At 41.6% G+C, this 13,955-nt stretch overlaps 1 protein-coding gene across 2 annotated transcripts in view; it reads left to right on the forward strand.

The window, feature by feature from the left end:
• ADAM23 (ADAM metallopeptidase domain 23) overlaps positions 1–13,955 on the forward strand; it is a 179,040-nt gene that overhangs the window by 39,454 nt on the left and 125,631 nt on the right. For both annotated transcript variants that reach the window (XM_046019346.1, XM_046019347.1), the window contains exon 3: positions 7,428–7,504. In XM_046019346.1, coding sequence (XP_045875302.1) covers positions 7,428–7,504 — 77 coding nt within the window. The remainder of the gene's footprint in view (positions 1–7,427; positions 7,505–13,955) is intronic.

Below are 13,955 nucleotides of genomic sequence, written 5' to 3' on the forward strand. Positions count from 1 at the left end.
AGGTTGGGACTCAATGCAGATTTGTTAATGGGTTAACTAGTAATCCTGTGAATTGGAACATGCTAGAAAGAAACATGATGATATTCTTTCCCACAAGCTACCTATTTAAATGCATCTTGGGAAGAATTTTCAGCAAATTACCTTAATTTGCAAAATTGCCTTCGTGTAACATTTGCAGCTGTTCCACATCTCAGGAAAATGATTCATATTATTTTAAAGACATGACAACGTGAACAAAGTCAAAGCATAATGCCTAATGGTAATTAGCAATAAAAAATATAAAATTTGCAAATTTTGCAGAGTATAAATGCACATTGGATTTTCTAGAAGGTGGCCAGCCCTTTTGGGAGGGAACTTTTAAGGTGGAGCTGACTGATAACCTTTCCGAAACAGTAATATAGTTTTCTTCTTTTTTCTCTTTCTCCTCCTACTTTACCCACTTCTTCCTAAATTATTGAGCTCTTTCTATGTGGCCAGACTTTTCTAGGAACTTTCTGTTACATTATTATATAATTTGATCCTCATCCTCATCCTATTGGCAAGCTATTATTATTATTATTTATATTTTAATAACAGAAAACACTGAGGTTTGGAGGGATGCGGACTTCTGGTGTGAACTTGGCACTTTATCTCACTGAACTGAAGCAGACACTTCCTCTTTCTTCCTTTCATGTGTGACCTTGAACAAAAAAATCATTTAACTTCTGTGTGCCTTCTAAAAATGTTTTTCTTCTATAAAAAGGCAATCAAACATCCGTTTACTACCTTAACTGCACAGGGTGCTATATTATTCTGATTGGTTGAGATAATTAAAACATAAGAAATATAGGGCATTTTTTTTTAGTTATTGAGAGAGCAAGTGCCTGCACAAGCAGGGGGAGGAGCAGAGGGAGACAGAGAGAGAATCCCAAGCAGGCGCCATGCTCAGCACAGAGCCAGGCGTGGGGGCTCGATCTCGCTACCCCGAGATCATGCATGGAGCCGAAATCAAGAGTTGGACACTCAACTGGCTGAGGTACCCAGCCTCCCCTAGGGCATTATTATTTTTATTACTATATATAAGAGTCTCAATCATATTGGTCATCACCAATGTGCAAACTTAGGATAAGGGGTTGGAACTAGGTATAATTAAAAATGATCAGTTGATGTTTCCTTTTGGACTTTCAAACTCCTAAGATATATTTACATATTTGAGTTTTTACATTTACAGGAAAAAGTTCCACAAGCTAGATTTCTGTGTTTCTTTAGCTGTGTGGAGGATAGATCCAGATTAGTTATTTATGGAAAAGACTCTATGATCTAAAGAAAGGGATGCCTTTTCCTCAAGTTTATTCCAGTTTAAACTTGATTATTTCTTATTTTAATTTAATTATTCAGGTCACTGGATTCCGTGTCTCCTGTGATGCAGAAAGAGGAGAAAACCACTCTGTATAACCATGTTGGTATAAGGCTCCATAATGAAGCTTCTTCCTTCAGCAACTCAACCCATTACAACAAAGCAGGCTCCTTCTAGGATATGAGTAGCTGCTCTCTTCCTTTTTTGTTGGTGAATTTCCAAATCCACCTTCTCTGAAACACCATCAGATGTCCTGAACCTCAAAAGAAAGTGGTGTTTGAGAGTCTATGAAGTTTCTCCACTATATTTGAAGGGAAGGGAGTAGAAACTCTTGGAGGGTCTATTGAAAAATCAAGAGTAGGGGCAAAAACCCAGAAGCAAAAAAGATAAAGAGAGAGGAAAACAGTTCCTGAAAAGGTTATGGTTTATATGCACAGGTGCAAACACACACTATAAGTAAAATATTTTAATGAACGTAGAATGAACAATATTATAGCAGTGAGGGAAAGAACAAAGAAAAAAATTACCTACAGTCTCACTAATAATCAGGTACTTTGCTGTTTTACTTTTTCCATGATTCTGTCCACTAGGAAAGACAGTTTATTAATCCTGTGTTCTAACTCTAATGACAGCATTTTGATCTTTCTAGCACCTTCTTTCCTAGAAGCCCACAACCCTCTTCTTTAGGAGGCAGAGCTGGAAATCTTCCCACTAATGTCTGCTTAGGCCTGCTTCATTCTCTTCAGGGCTTCTGCAGTCCGTTTGTAAAATATTTGCTTGTTTTATTGTTATGCTACTCCAGATAAGTTTTCTTCCTTACTTAAATGAGTGTCTCCCTAAATAAACAATGTATCTTAAGAGCAGGAGAACTTCTTCCAAATTTTCTTCTGTTACCCATACCATGCACATTATAGAGCATACTAAAGCACATCACTTGCTCAGATAACGTTATGATTGATTGTGTCGATACCTTAATTCAAGTTGCTTACTTTCTACTGAATTATGACATTCAGTCTCATAATATTTTCTGAATTCTGGGAAAGTGTAAACTTCCCACCCCCTATATTTAGTTTCAGTTGTGTGTGCACTCTGTAGAACACAGGAATTCTTGCCAAGTAGTAAAGAATACTGATTGAACACTCATTATGTGTGAGGCATTTTTGCATGGAAACATACGTACTTGGGAAATGCCTGATTTCTATTTCTGTAAGTAGAGAGAGTCATCATTTTCTCTTGTCTTCGTGTCCGTGTTAACGCCAACTGTTTTAGAGTATAAGTCCCAAGAAAATGTAACCATGTCTCTTCAGCTTATATAATATACACGATCGCTCAATATCATAACATTACTTGATAATAAGCTGCAAAGCCCGTCTTCACTGGGAACCTGACCATCTTCCAAAGTTATTTAATATGATACCATGAGGTGCCATTTCCTAAAAGGGGGGGAAAACCCAGAAAAACAAAAGCACATTGTTAAATGTGTAAATTTCTCTTCAGTGAAGGAGGTTTGTGTATATAATTGAGTTTAGTTGTTTTTGTTTATAGTGCTCCTGTAATTTCCCTGTGCCAGATTCTGAGTCAAAAGAAAAATATCAAGGTGCTTAGGCAACAGCTGTTCTCAGCCCTTCAGGGTGGTAATTCTGCACCCAGGGCTGTGCTTATTCTTGTCGGGAAATGATGCTCTGACTGTAAAACCCAGCATTTTTACCCCAGCGCAATTATAGTGACTATCCTTGTAAAAACAAGTGTTAGTCATCAAGTCTTCTTAACAGATATCCCAAAGGAGAAAATAACCCATTATGACCTTATGTGTGGTTTGTGAACTTTTCTCTGAAGTATTCCTATGATCCAGTTGTGTGCTACTGAGCACATTCTAAACTTCACTGGACGGTTCCTTCTTTGTAAAAGAAGAGCAATACTTGAGGTCGCCTTTGTATTTTCAGGGGTTTTAGTGGTCCTGGTCAGTTAGTCATCTCTAAAATATTTAATAAACTAAGTGATGTGGCTGCGTATTATAAAGCTTTCTACTCATCTTGGCCATTCTTCTAATTTTTTCGGTCATTTGGAAGAAGTAGGTTAATATGAAGTAAAAATGAAGGATATCCAAAAATGTAATTTGGAAAACAATAATGAGGAGGACTCGTTTTACCTGATTTGAAACATATTTAAATTTGACAATTATCAAAACTGCATAGTATTTTGTTAAATAAAACATGATCAGTTGATATGGAACGCAGAGATTCCAGAAGTTAAAAGCTACTTTAATCATGTCTAAGAGGAGAAATAAAAGAATGATAGAGAAAAGTAGCATTTGTCAGTACTTATTTTGATATAGGGAAGAATCTATGCTCTGTACAAATGCTGAATATATAACAACGGAAAGAGAAAACAACATGAGAAACATAACGTATGCCATTGCGTTGAAATTTTTTAACATGGATACAGATATATCAGATGAGTATACCAGCTCTGCTTGAGGTATGTGCGAGGAAGATGAACGCTTGAGGAACTCTTCAGTCATTTTATAGGAAAATGTGCTGCCTCTTTGCATTACAATAAGTTAAAATGTTAAAACCTTCTTACTGATTAAGGTACTACAATCAGATTTTTTTCTTTCCCTGTGGAGAAACAGGGATGTGGTTGATGGCATTGTGATTGTTTCAGTTGTTGTAGAGGATAGTCTGTCAATACGTTAGTATCATAATGTTGTTATTGATGGTGCTGATGGTGGTGGTGCTGGTGCTGGTGGTGCTGGTGGTGCTGGTGCTGATGGTGGTGGTGCTGGTGCTGGTTGTGCTTGTGCTGGTGATGGTGGTGCTGGTGGTGCTGGTGCTGGTGCTGATGGCGGTGGTGCTGGTCCTGGTGGTGCTGGTGCTGGTGCTGGTGGTGCTGGTGCTGGTGTTGGTGGTTGTGCTGGTGCTGGTGGTGCTGGTGCTGATGGCGGTGGTGCTGATGGCGGTGGTGCTGGTGCTGGTGGTGCTGGTGCTGGTGGTGCTGGTGCTGGTGCTGGTGGTGCTGGTGCTGGTGCTGGTGGTGCTGCTGCTGGTGCTGCTGGTGCTGGTGCTGGTGGTGCTGGTGCTGATGGTGCTGGTGCTGGTGCTGGTTGTGCTGGTGGTGGTGGTGCTGGTGCTGGTGGTGCTGGTGCTGATGGTGCTGGTGATGGTGGTGGTGGTGGTGATGCTGCTGCTGGTGGTGCTGTGGTGGTGGTACTGGTGATGGTGGTGCTGGTGCTGATGCTGGTGGTGCTGGTGCTGATGGTGCTGGTGCTGGTGCTGGTTGTGCTGGTGCTGGTGGTGGTGGTGCTGGTGCTGGTGATGCTGCTGCTGGTGGTGCTGTGGTGCTGGTGCTGGTGCTGGTGGTGCTGGTGCTGGTGCTGTGCTGATGGTGCTGGTGCTGATGGTGGTGGTGGTGCTGGTGCTGGTGGTGCTGGTGCTGATGGTGGTGGTGATGCTGCTGCTGGTGGTGCTGTGGTGCTCGTGCTGGTGCTGGTGGTGCTGGTGTTGGTGGTGCTGGTGCTGATGGTGGTGGTGATGCTGGTGGTGGTGCTGTGGTGGTGGTGCTGGTGGTGGTGGTGGTGGTGGTGGGTGCGGTGCCCGTAGTGGTGGTGCTACCTCTGCTGCTGGTGGCGAGGATGGTGGTGCTGGTGCTGATGCTGGCGATGGTGGTGATGCTAAGTCAGTTGCCACACGCTGTGCAGAGTAAGCATGGGGCACAGTTAGAGGCGAGCTTGCTATCTTGGCCACACATGTGTCTGTGAGATCAGGCATGTCATTGAGCACATCACACAAAGCCCACCTTTTCAGATTCAGTGTGTGGCGTTTCCTCTAAAAGTTATTTTCTTTATAGGCCACATTAATTTTTAAAAAAGTTTGAAAAAGACTTTTTTCCCATATTCATTTTTAAAACTATTTTTGCAAATGTTTTCCACCATGTCCTGAACGTTTCTTCTCCTGGCAGGTGGATTCTTAGTCATCTTTTGGAAATTTTTTTTAAACTTCACCTTGTCAGTGAATGGTTCCTGGGGCCCCTGAAGCCTACTGAGGCTGGCCGCTCTCCCTGCTTCCCTGAAGACAGCAGCTCCCTGGAGGGCAGGGCCTGTGTCCTAGACCTCTTTATGCACACAGTGGGACTTAACACCTGTGTGGGGAGTGAATAGATAAAAAACAAAGGGAAAATCCCAATATTAATGTTATTTGGTAGCACCTTCATTAACTGCTATTAACCTGAATCTTGTCACATTGACTCATAATCAACTTATTTAATGACAGTCAAATTGTGTTACTCCCACCAAGTCTAGAACATGGGGTAAGTGGTTCCTACCAGCTGCTTTATTTTACAACAGGCTTTTGGTGGGGTTTGTATTTGTCTCATTGCTTATTTGATGTAAGGTCAGCCTTTTAGTCTGTTACTGTCAGGTCTTTTTAGTGTTTATAAAGTTGCTCAAGGAGGTACATTTATCACCTTTTTAGGGCCAGGGTAACATTAATGAACTCTAATTTGCTATTTAATATATTTTTTAAAAGATTTAATTTATTTCTTTGACAGAGAGAAAGAGAGAGAGAGAGAGCGCACAAGCAGGGAGAGTGGCAGGCAGAGGGAGAAAGAGAAGCAGGCTCTCTGCAGGGCAGGCAGGGGGATCCCGATGTGGGACTCGAACCCAGGACCCCGGGATCATGACCTAAGCCGAAGGCAGTCGTTTAACCATCTGAGCCACCCAGACGCCCCTCTTTAATATTCTTAATAGAAAATAGGCCCAAGGGCTTATCTTATTTCTCAGGAAGTAAGTTTTCTTTTTTTTTTTTTTTTTTAACTTTTGGTTCCCAGAAATGGAAAAATTTCCCCTTGTACAAATTATTCATCAAAATCTTCATGTAAAAATTAAGGCTTCAAGACACAGAATGAATTTAGATTAAAGAGTCTATGATGTTTGTGTCAGAAGATAGAGGTTTTGCTGCTGCTGCTGGAGACCTCATTTAACAAGACAGTAATTTCTTTCTCTGTCATGTAGTTGTCTGCATGCAGGAAGCCCAGATCAAGTGCGATGACCCTGTTCTCCATGGTTCTTTGGGGTCTGGTGTGGTGTGCCAAGGTGTCAGGAATTTGGGGTCCTTCTTTCTCATTGCTTTGTATTTAAAATTTAATATTTGTTAATTTCCTTTTTATTTTGTATTTTGGTTATTATAGTGATTATCCCATCAGCAGTTGTGCTTGACCAGGGACCACATCATAGATGATTTGTGATACCACTGAGCCTTAGGAATGAAGTCTGCAGGAAGGATGTTTGTGAGTGGGGAGAGGGAGTGAGTGTAGATGTTGCGTTTATCACTTCTTTGTTCCGTTGTTGTTGTTGTTGTTGTTTTTCTGATGGGGGATAAAGGAGAATTTTATCTTGGGTGGTACTTTAACAAGACTACATTGATTCATTAATTTGCATTTTTTAAAGATACTACCATGAACTAAATTAATCCTTAACATTTTTGTTTAGATGAAATAATCTTTGTATTTTGAGCTAAGGCACAATAACAACAGTATTTGTAAATGTGTGACCCTTAAAGGGGACAGAAACTCTGAATATTCACAAGAGGCATGGTTCTAAGTGCTTTCCAAAGGGAAAGGTTGCATTTTACTGACACATTCTGCTGATACACCATTTAGAGAAAGTTCCAATTTCTGATGAAGAGCCGAGCGCTGACATGATTTTTCACTTAGGTGTGCAGAAAGAATTTATTAGCTTTGTGCACAAAAATAGGCTGAAATCAAGCCTTAATTAGTCAAACTTTTGCATAATTCATCATAGTCACTTTGAAAGTCCAGCTGAATATGCTCTTGATTTTTATCACAATGGGTTCATTTTAAAGGACTGATTGTCTTTTATTAGTTCTTTGCTACACAGATATTTACGTCTTCCAAGTGAAACCACGACAATGCACCTAGTATCTTTTTAAAGAAATGGATTGTTACACAAGAATCTCAGAAGAAGTGCATCAATCCATAAAAATGTTTTTCTTATTTAATATCATTGATATCAATACAATCAGCTTTAAAGACAGGAAAGTAAGCTAAGGTTCTTTCTGTCTCTTTGAATCCACAGGCTGTCCATCTGGCCCAGGCAAGCTTCCAGATTGAAGCCTTTGGCTCCAAATTCATTCTTGACCTCACACTGAACAAGTAAGTATTTAGTTATAATAATCCTGCTAAGAAGCAAGTGCAATAAAACTTTACTTCATAATGATGCTTTAGTCAAAATAGTGCCTTTGTTGAAGCAATTGATATTTTCTAGCTGATTATGTCATATGGCACTTAAAGAAAAATATAAAAGCCTGAGGTTAATTCTTTTTTTTCTTTTCCTGAAAGAAAAGGCATTTAACATTTAACTTGTTAAATATCTCAGATATAGTACTTAGTATGATTTTAAATGGAATAAATATTTGAAGTAATGCTAGTTAATTAAATGTTAACTATAATGATTCCTATATATAGAAAGCATGATAAATCACTGACTCAAGTATAATTAGACATCAGTCTAGAAATTTCTTCCATTTTACTTTTCATTATGCAGTTTGCATGGCTTTCGTACAAAGAACAAAGAAAATGATAACTTGCAATGCTGATGTTGAGAAGGTTCTTTGCTTCGTAATTTTCTCTAATACAGTTTCTTAGGGATTTGGTCCTGATGAAAATTTACCTAGTTTTTCTCTGAGCATGTGTTTATGTTGATATTTAAATGCTGTTTCCTAAGTTGGAACCAGTTATACAGATATCTTTGTACAAGCACAAATGAGAGCTATTTACTGAAGCAGGACTCTTTAGCTTCTAATTGAGCTAGCAGTGAGATTTTCTTTGGTGAAAGATATGTCCTGTATGATTTTCTGTAGCTGAGGGAGCTCCAATCATTATTTTAAATTCTTAGCAGTATTTTGACCAGGACGCCATCTTTGCCAGAAAGACACCACGTAATGCTATCAGACGCTATAATGTAGGTGGCCACAGTCAATATCTGAGAAATTGCAAGAGTATAAAGAACAACTATTAAATTTCTTGTATGCCAAATTCTGTGAGCTCTGCAGAAAAAAATGCGGAGTCAGCATGGGTGCTCCATACTCAAGTGCTATTGCAGCTTTAAGTCAGAATGAATCAGCAGAACTCAGAATTTCCTGTGGTAAAGGTGTTGCAGGTTTTCCTCTCTGAGTCTGCTGGGCATTGGTTGAGTGTCCTTTCATCCTGCTGTGTCAGCGCTGTACCTGCCCAAGAGATTTGTCTTGCCAAATCTTAGACTATGTTGCGTAGCAAGGAATGGCTAATTTTAGTTTGTTTAAGGCCCTCTATTCCTTTAACTCTTACTGCAATGGAGACTGCCATTCCAGACCGAAGGGAGGTGATAGCAACCAACATTGCCATGTGTTTTGAACATGAAGACATCATGGCCACAACAGAGCCGCCCATAACCAAGGAAGGCTCACATGGGATGTGCATTGGACATAGAGGTCTGAAGACACCTCAGAACATTATTGACCTCTAGTATTAACAGGCAGAGGAATCAAGTTGAATACATACTCTGAGTGGTCCTTGCCTCTAAGAGCTTATAGTCTAGTCGGGAAACACTAATAGATAAATATATAATTTTAGAAGGTGTGAGATTTGCTGTGCTAGAGATAAGCATGGGGTGCTCTGCGAACACCAAAGAGGCAGCTCTGCAGGCAGGAGGAGTGTGAAAAGTCATCCTGGAAATGGTGACGGTTGAGCTAAATCGTGGAGGGCAGGAGTTCATGAGGGAGAAGTGTTGGGCATGGGCGGAAGGGGGAGAGGAAATGGAGAGCTGTATGTAGACAGAGGAAAGAGCGTGTGCTAAAGAGGCAGGGACATCTCGCTGTGTGGCATTTTCAGGAAGCATGAGATTTTTGTTGAACTTCCCGGTAAATTGCAAGGCGGAGGCAGAGGGACATGAGTCAGGATAGGTCGGCCCAGGGACATCTCAACTCATGGAAGATCTTGTATGTCATGCTTAAGATCTTGGCCGTTATCCCCTGGAGTCTGAAAAATGAAGTAAGGGGAATAAACAGAAGTTCGGCTTTCAGAAAGTGCTAAGAGGCATGGAGAGGAAATGCTCTTAAGAAATCTTCAGTTGATAAAAATCAAAAATCAAAACTTGGATATAGATAACACAGCAAAATGAAGAGTTAAAGTTGGCAGGTGCCTTGTTTGGATAGCTGGGCAGAAGGTTGTATCCAGATGAAATGGGCAACACGGGGAACAACTGGCTCAATGAGGAAGAGAAAAAGATGTGAAATTGGAATTGATTTGCAGGGTTTGGGACATACATGAGGCCGTGTTTAGGAGATTGGTGGTGTACTAATCTGAAGCTCAGGGAAGAGATGGGGACTGGAGGGGCACATGGGTTGCTCAGTTGGTTAAGCTCAAATCATAATCTCAGGGTCCTGCGATTGAGCTCCGCATTGAGCTCCCCGATCAGTGGGGAGTCTGCTTCTCCCTCCCTCTCCCTCTTCTGTGGCTTGTGAGTGTGCGCACGCTCTCTCTCTCACTCACTCACTTGGTTTCTCAAACAAACAAATAAATAAATAAAATCTTAAAAGAGAGAGAGATGGGGGCTGGAGACTGTAGGGAGTTATTCCCATATAATGTTAAAAATGACAAGGATGATTGTGAATGAGATTGCCCAGGGAGGGTAGGTCGAAAAAGAACATAAGGTGAGAGGATAGTTAAGAGTTGAGGAGAGGCAGGGAAACCCATGAAGAGACAGAGACTGAGTGCTCAGAGACATGGGGCGAGGAGAATCAGGAAAATGAATAAATTGAGAAGTTCAGAACAAAAAGATGTGATTTATGGCCTCACATGCAAAAGGATCTAGTGAGCTAAGGAGCCAAGATCGCCCTTCGTATTTATCCATTAAGTTACCATGGGTCTGAAGGCAGTAAGTTTCGGTGAAGCTCTGGGGCAGAAGCCACGTCCCAACAGGCTGGCAGTGACTGAGAGGAGGTGATGTGAAGACAGCAGCTGTCCACCGAAGAGGTTTGGGTGAGAGGGAAAGAGGAGGAGGGCAGTGGCCAGTAGAAGACACTGGGGCCAAGCAATGGGCTGGTAGGTGCGACACAGCAAGTTGACAAGCTGAGCAATGGGAACTAGAAAGAGGGAGAGGTGAAGATGCAGAAGAGACAGGAGTTACTTTACGGAGCCAGATCTGGGTGAGGACAAAAAGTCATGAGACCAACAGCACAAGGGCAGAATGTGGTTTTGAACCCGGAGGGACAGTGCATTCCCAACCTGTGGGTGTATGCAGGCAGAGATTGGTTTGGAGGTGAAGGGATGGCATTTGGGAAATACCTCTTGAAATTTCCTTCTTGAGGACAGCCTTATCTGCCATGGGGATTCGATGGACAGGGAGGATGGGTTGAGGGTGAGGAAAATGATGAAAATTTAGGCTAATTGCTGGAGGGATGGGTGAGGAAGCTTACCAAGATCATGTTGAACAATGTATGAGCAACCGTCATCAGAAATGATGTGTTACATGTCAGTCTTTGAGTCATTCTTCCTGATGGTGTTTTTTTTTTTTTTCCTCCTTAACCTGGCATGTTCCATCAGTTAAGCATGTGAAAGAAAAAAAGGAGGCAGATGGTGGATCAGGTTTTCTGGTGGTAGCACAGGGGAAGAAGAGTGGAGACACAGCTCTTTGAATATTGGTGAATTACTTGGGTAGTTAAGTATCTGTATTCCGGCTGGGCAAGAAGAGAGATTAGAGATTAGAGATTCGAGACTGAGCTGGGAGGAAACGGAGGTCTTTGTAGGGAAAAGTAAATGGAGTGGAAAGGAGGCATGAGAGCTGTCTGTACTCGTATGGTATCTCCCTGGGGCAGTCTCACGTCTTCTGAGCTCAGCATGATTGTGCGATTCTGTGCGACCCAGAGATGGGGAATTGTATAAAAGTATGATGTGTGTGGACCAGGTATGTCTCTAGTTTAAGTGACTTTCAATGGCTGGGGTTAACTAAAAAGTCTGATCCATGTTAGAGTAAATTAATTCAGTCACAGAGGAACTGAAAGAGCTTTTGAGGAAAGAGGGATCTCATTTCTACCATGGAGTGGCCACACTACTTACAACAATTTTAAATTCTTGAGAATAGAAAAGAAAAATGTACATGGTAAGTACATGGGCTCAGTGAAGGAATGAGAGCATATGGATCTCAACACAAACTAATCAAAGCGGTGGCCACGGAATCTAAATGGATCATGCCTTTGCCAGGCCTGTACTGCCAGCTTATGAAGACTGCCTGAGGTGGGTTCCTGACAGGGGGGATTTGCTGACTCTGTGCTTTTATAGTTTGGACAAGTAAGGCCCTGGCTTGCTGAGGCATCTCATGGCAGAGATGTGTGTTTTATTGGTTTGTTCAGCAAATGTTGAGCAAGCATCCATTGTATGTCTGGGACCACAGTGGTGCTGGTGCTGCTGGGAATAGGATGGGGAGGGTCCCCGTCTCCCGCCATAGAGCTTCCCTCACTCACTAAAGACAGCTCATATGTGATCAGAGGAACCACACGTGGAGGTGGCCAACATGTTTTGGATGTCACCGAAGCCAGAAGGTCTGTCAGAGGAAGGACACTGAGTTGAAACCTGATTGTCAAATATGAGTCACCACCAAAGCTAGAAAGCTGAGGACAGTGAGGAGAGTAAGTGCAGTGGGGTGGAATGAGGAGGTGAGGTCGAGAGGAAGCATGTAGCCAGATCATGACGGGCCATCACCCACAGAGCATCTACAGAGATGTGTTCGGTGGAAAGCCATTGGAGGGCAGTAAGCATGGATGTCACACCATCGGATTTACATGTTACTTAGCCCAAAAAATCCTTGCTGTGGCCTCACAGGACTTTCGGTTATTTTCCTTTTAGGGATATTCCCCCTTTCAATTTTGTTTTGTTTCCCTTCTAGAATAACTGTTTTTCCAAGTTCAGAATCTTTAAAAAGTTTTACTAGATTAACAATGCTTAGTGTGTATTGATCCTGGAAGTCGGGGAAGTCCAGTGATTGTCTCCTTTATACTTGTGATTGGAATTATGCCAAAGCCTATTACCGACCATTTAATTGCTGGTGTCTTCACCTGTTTTAGGGAATAATAGTAATCAGAGCTACATAAAGGTTGAGAGCACAGGTTCTAGAATCAGACAACCTGAGTGTGAATCTGGGGGCTGCCATTTACTAGCTGTGTGACCTTGGGCAAGTTTCTTCTTTTTAGTAACAGTTTAAATAACTCACATGCCATAAAATTCATTTAAAGTGTATCATTCAGTGGTTTGTGTTATATTCACAGACTTGTGCAATTATATCACCATCTAATTCCAGAACATTTTTGTTTCTCCACAAAGAAACCCTGTACCCAGCATAATCACTTCCAGTCCCGTCCCTGTTGAGTGAAATAAGTCAAGCAGGGAGACTCAAGTATCATATGCTTTCACTTATTTGTGGAGCATAACAAATGACATGGAGGACATTGGGAGATGGAGAGGAGAAGGAAATTAAGGGAAATTGGAAGGGGAGGCGAACCATAAGAGACTATGGACTCTGAAAAACAACCTGAGGGTTTTGAAGGGGCGGGGGTGGGAGGTTGGGGGAACCAGGTAGTGGGTAATAGGGAGGGCACGTATTGCATGGAGCACTGGGTGTTGTGCAAAAACAATGAATACTGTTATGCTGAAAAAAATAAATAAATAAATTAAAGTGAAGAAAAAAAAAGAAAAACCTTGTACCTTTCCTTTCCCCTCTTCTCTAAGCCCTTGGCAACCACTCATCTACTTTTTGTCTCTGTGCATTTGCCTGTTCTGGGCATTTCATATAAATGAATTCATACAACTTGTAGCCTTTTGTGATGCCCCTCTTACTTAGCATAATGTTTTCAAGGTTCATCTATGTTGCATTAAATAATATGACATTGTGGTGCACTTCAGTGGCTCAGTCAGTTCAGTATCTGACTCTAGATTTTAGCTCGGGTCATGATCTCAAGGTTGTGGCATCAATACCCGAGTTGGCTCTACACTGTCTGTGGAGCCTGCTTAGATTCTCTCTCTTCCTCTGCCCCCAACCCTTGTGTATACGTATGTTCTCTCTCAAACAAACAAACAAACAAACAAATAAAAAAGGAGAAGGAAGTTCCTAAAACTAAATAAAGAAATACATAATAGGCCATTGTGTGGATATATTATTAACTTCTTAAGCTTTAGTTTTCTTCTTAAGCTGCAGGTTGTTGTAAGGATTAAATGAGATCATGTGTGGTACTTACACATGTCTTCTAATTGGAAAGGGTGCATTCAATGCTGTGGACTGAATTGTGCCTCTCAAAAAATTCCTGTATTGAAGTGTTAACCCTCAACATGACTGTCTTTGGAAATAGTATAAGGAGTTAATTAGGGTAAGTGAAGTTATAGGGTGGATCCCTGATCTGATAGGATTAGTATTCTTATAAGAAGAGACATCAGAAAGTCCCCCCCCCCCCCCCCCCGCCCCCTGTGTGTGTGTGTGTGTGTGTGTGTGTGTGTGTGTGTGTGTTGGGGGATTCAGCATTAAAGAAAAGTCATTGATCTCATCGAGCTTCTGATCTGATGAGAACAGCGTAAGTCC

Source organism: Meles meles, chromosome 9 (genome assembly GCF_922984935.1).
Source record: "Meles meles chromosome 9, mMelMel3.1 paternal haplotype, whole genome shotgun sequence".
Lineage (NCBI taxonomy): Eukaryota > Metazoa > Chordata > Mammalia > Carnivora > Mustelidae > Meles > Meles meles.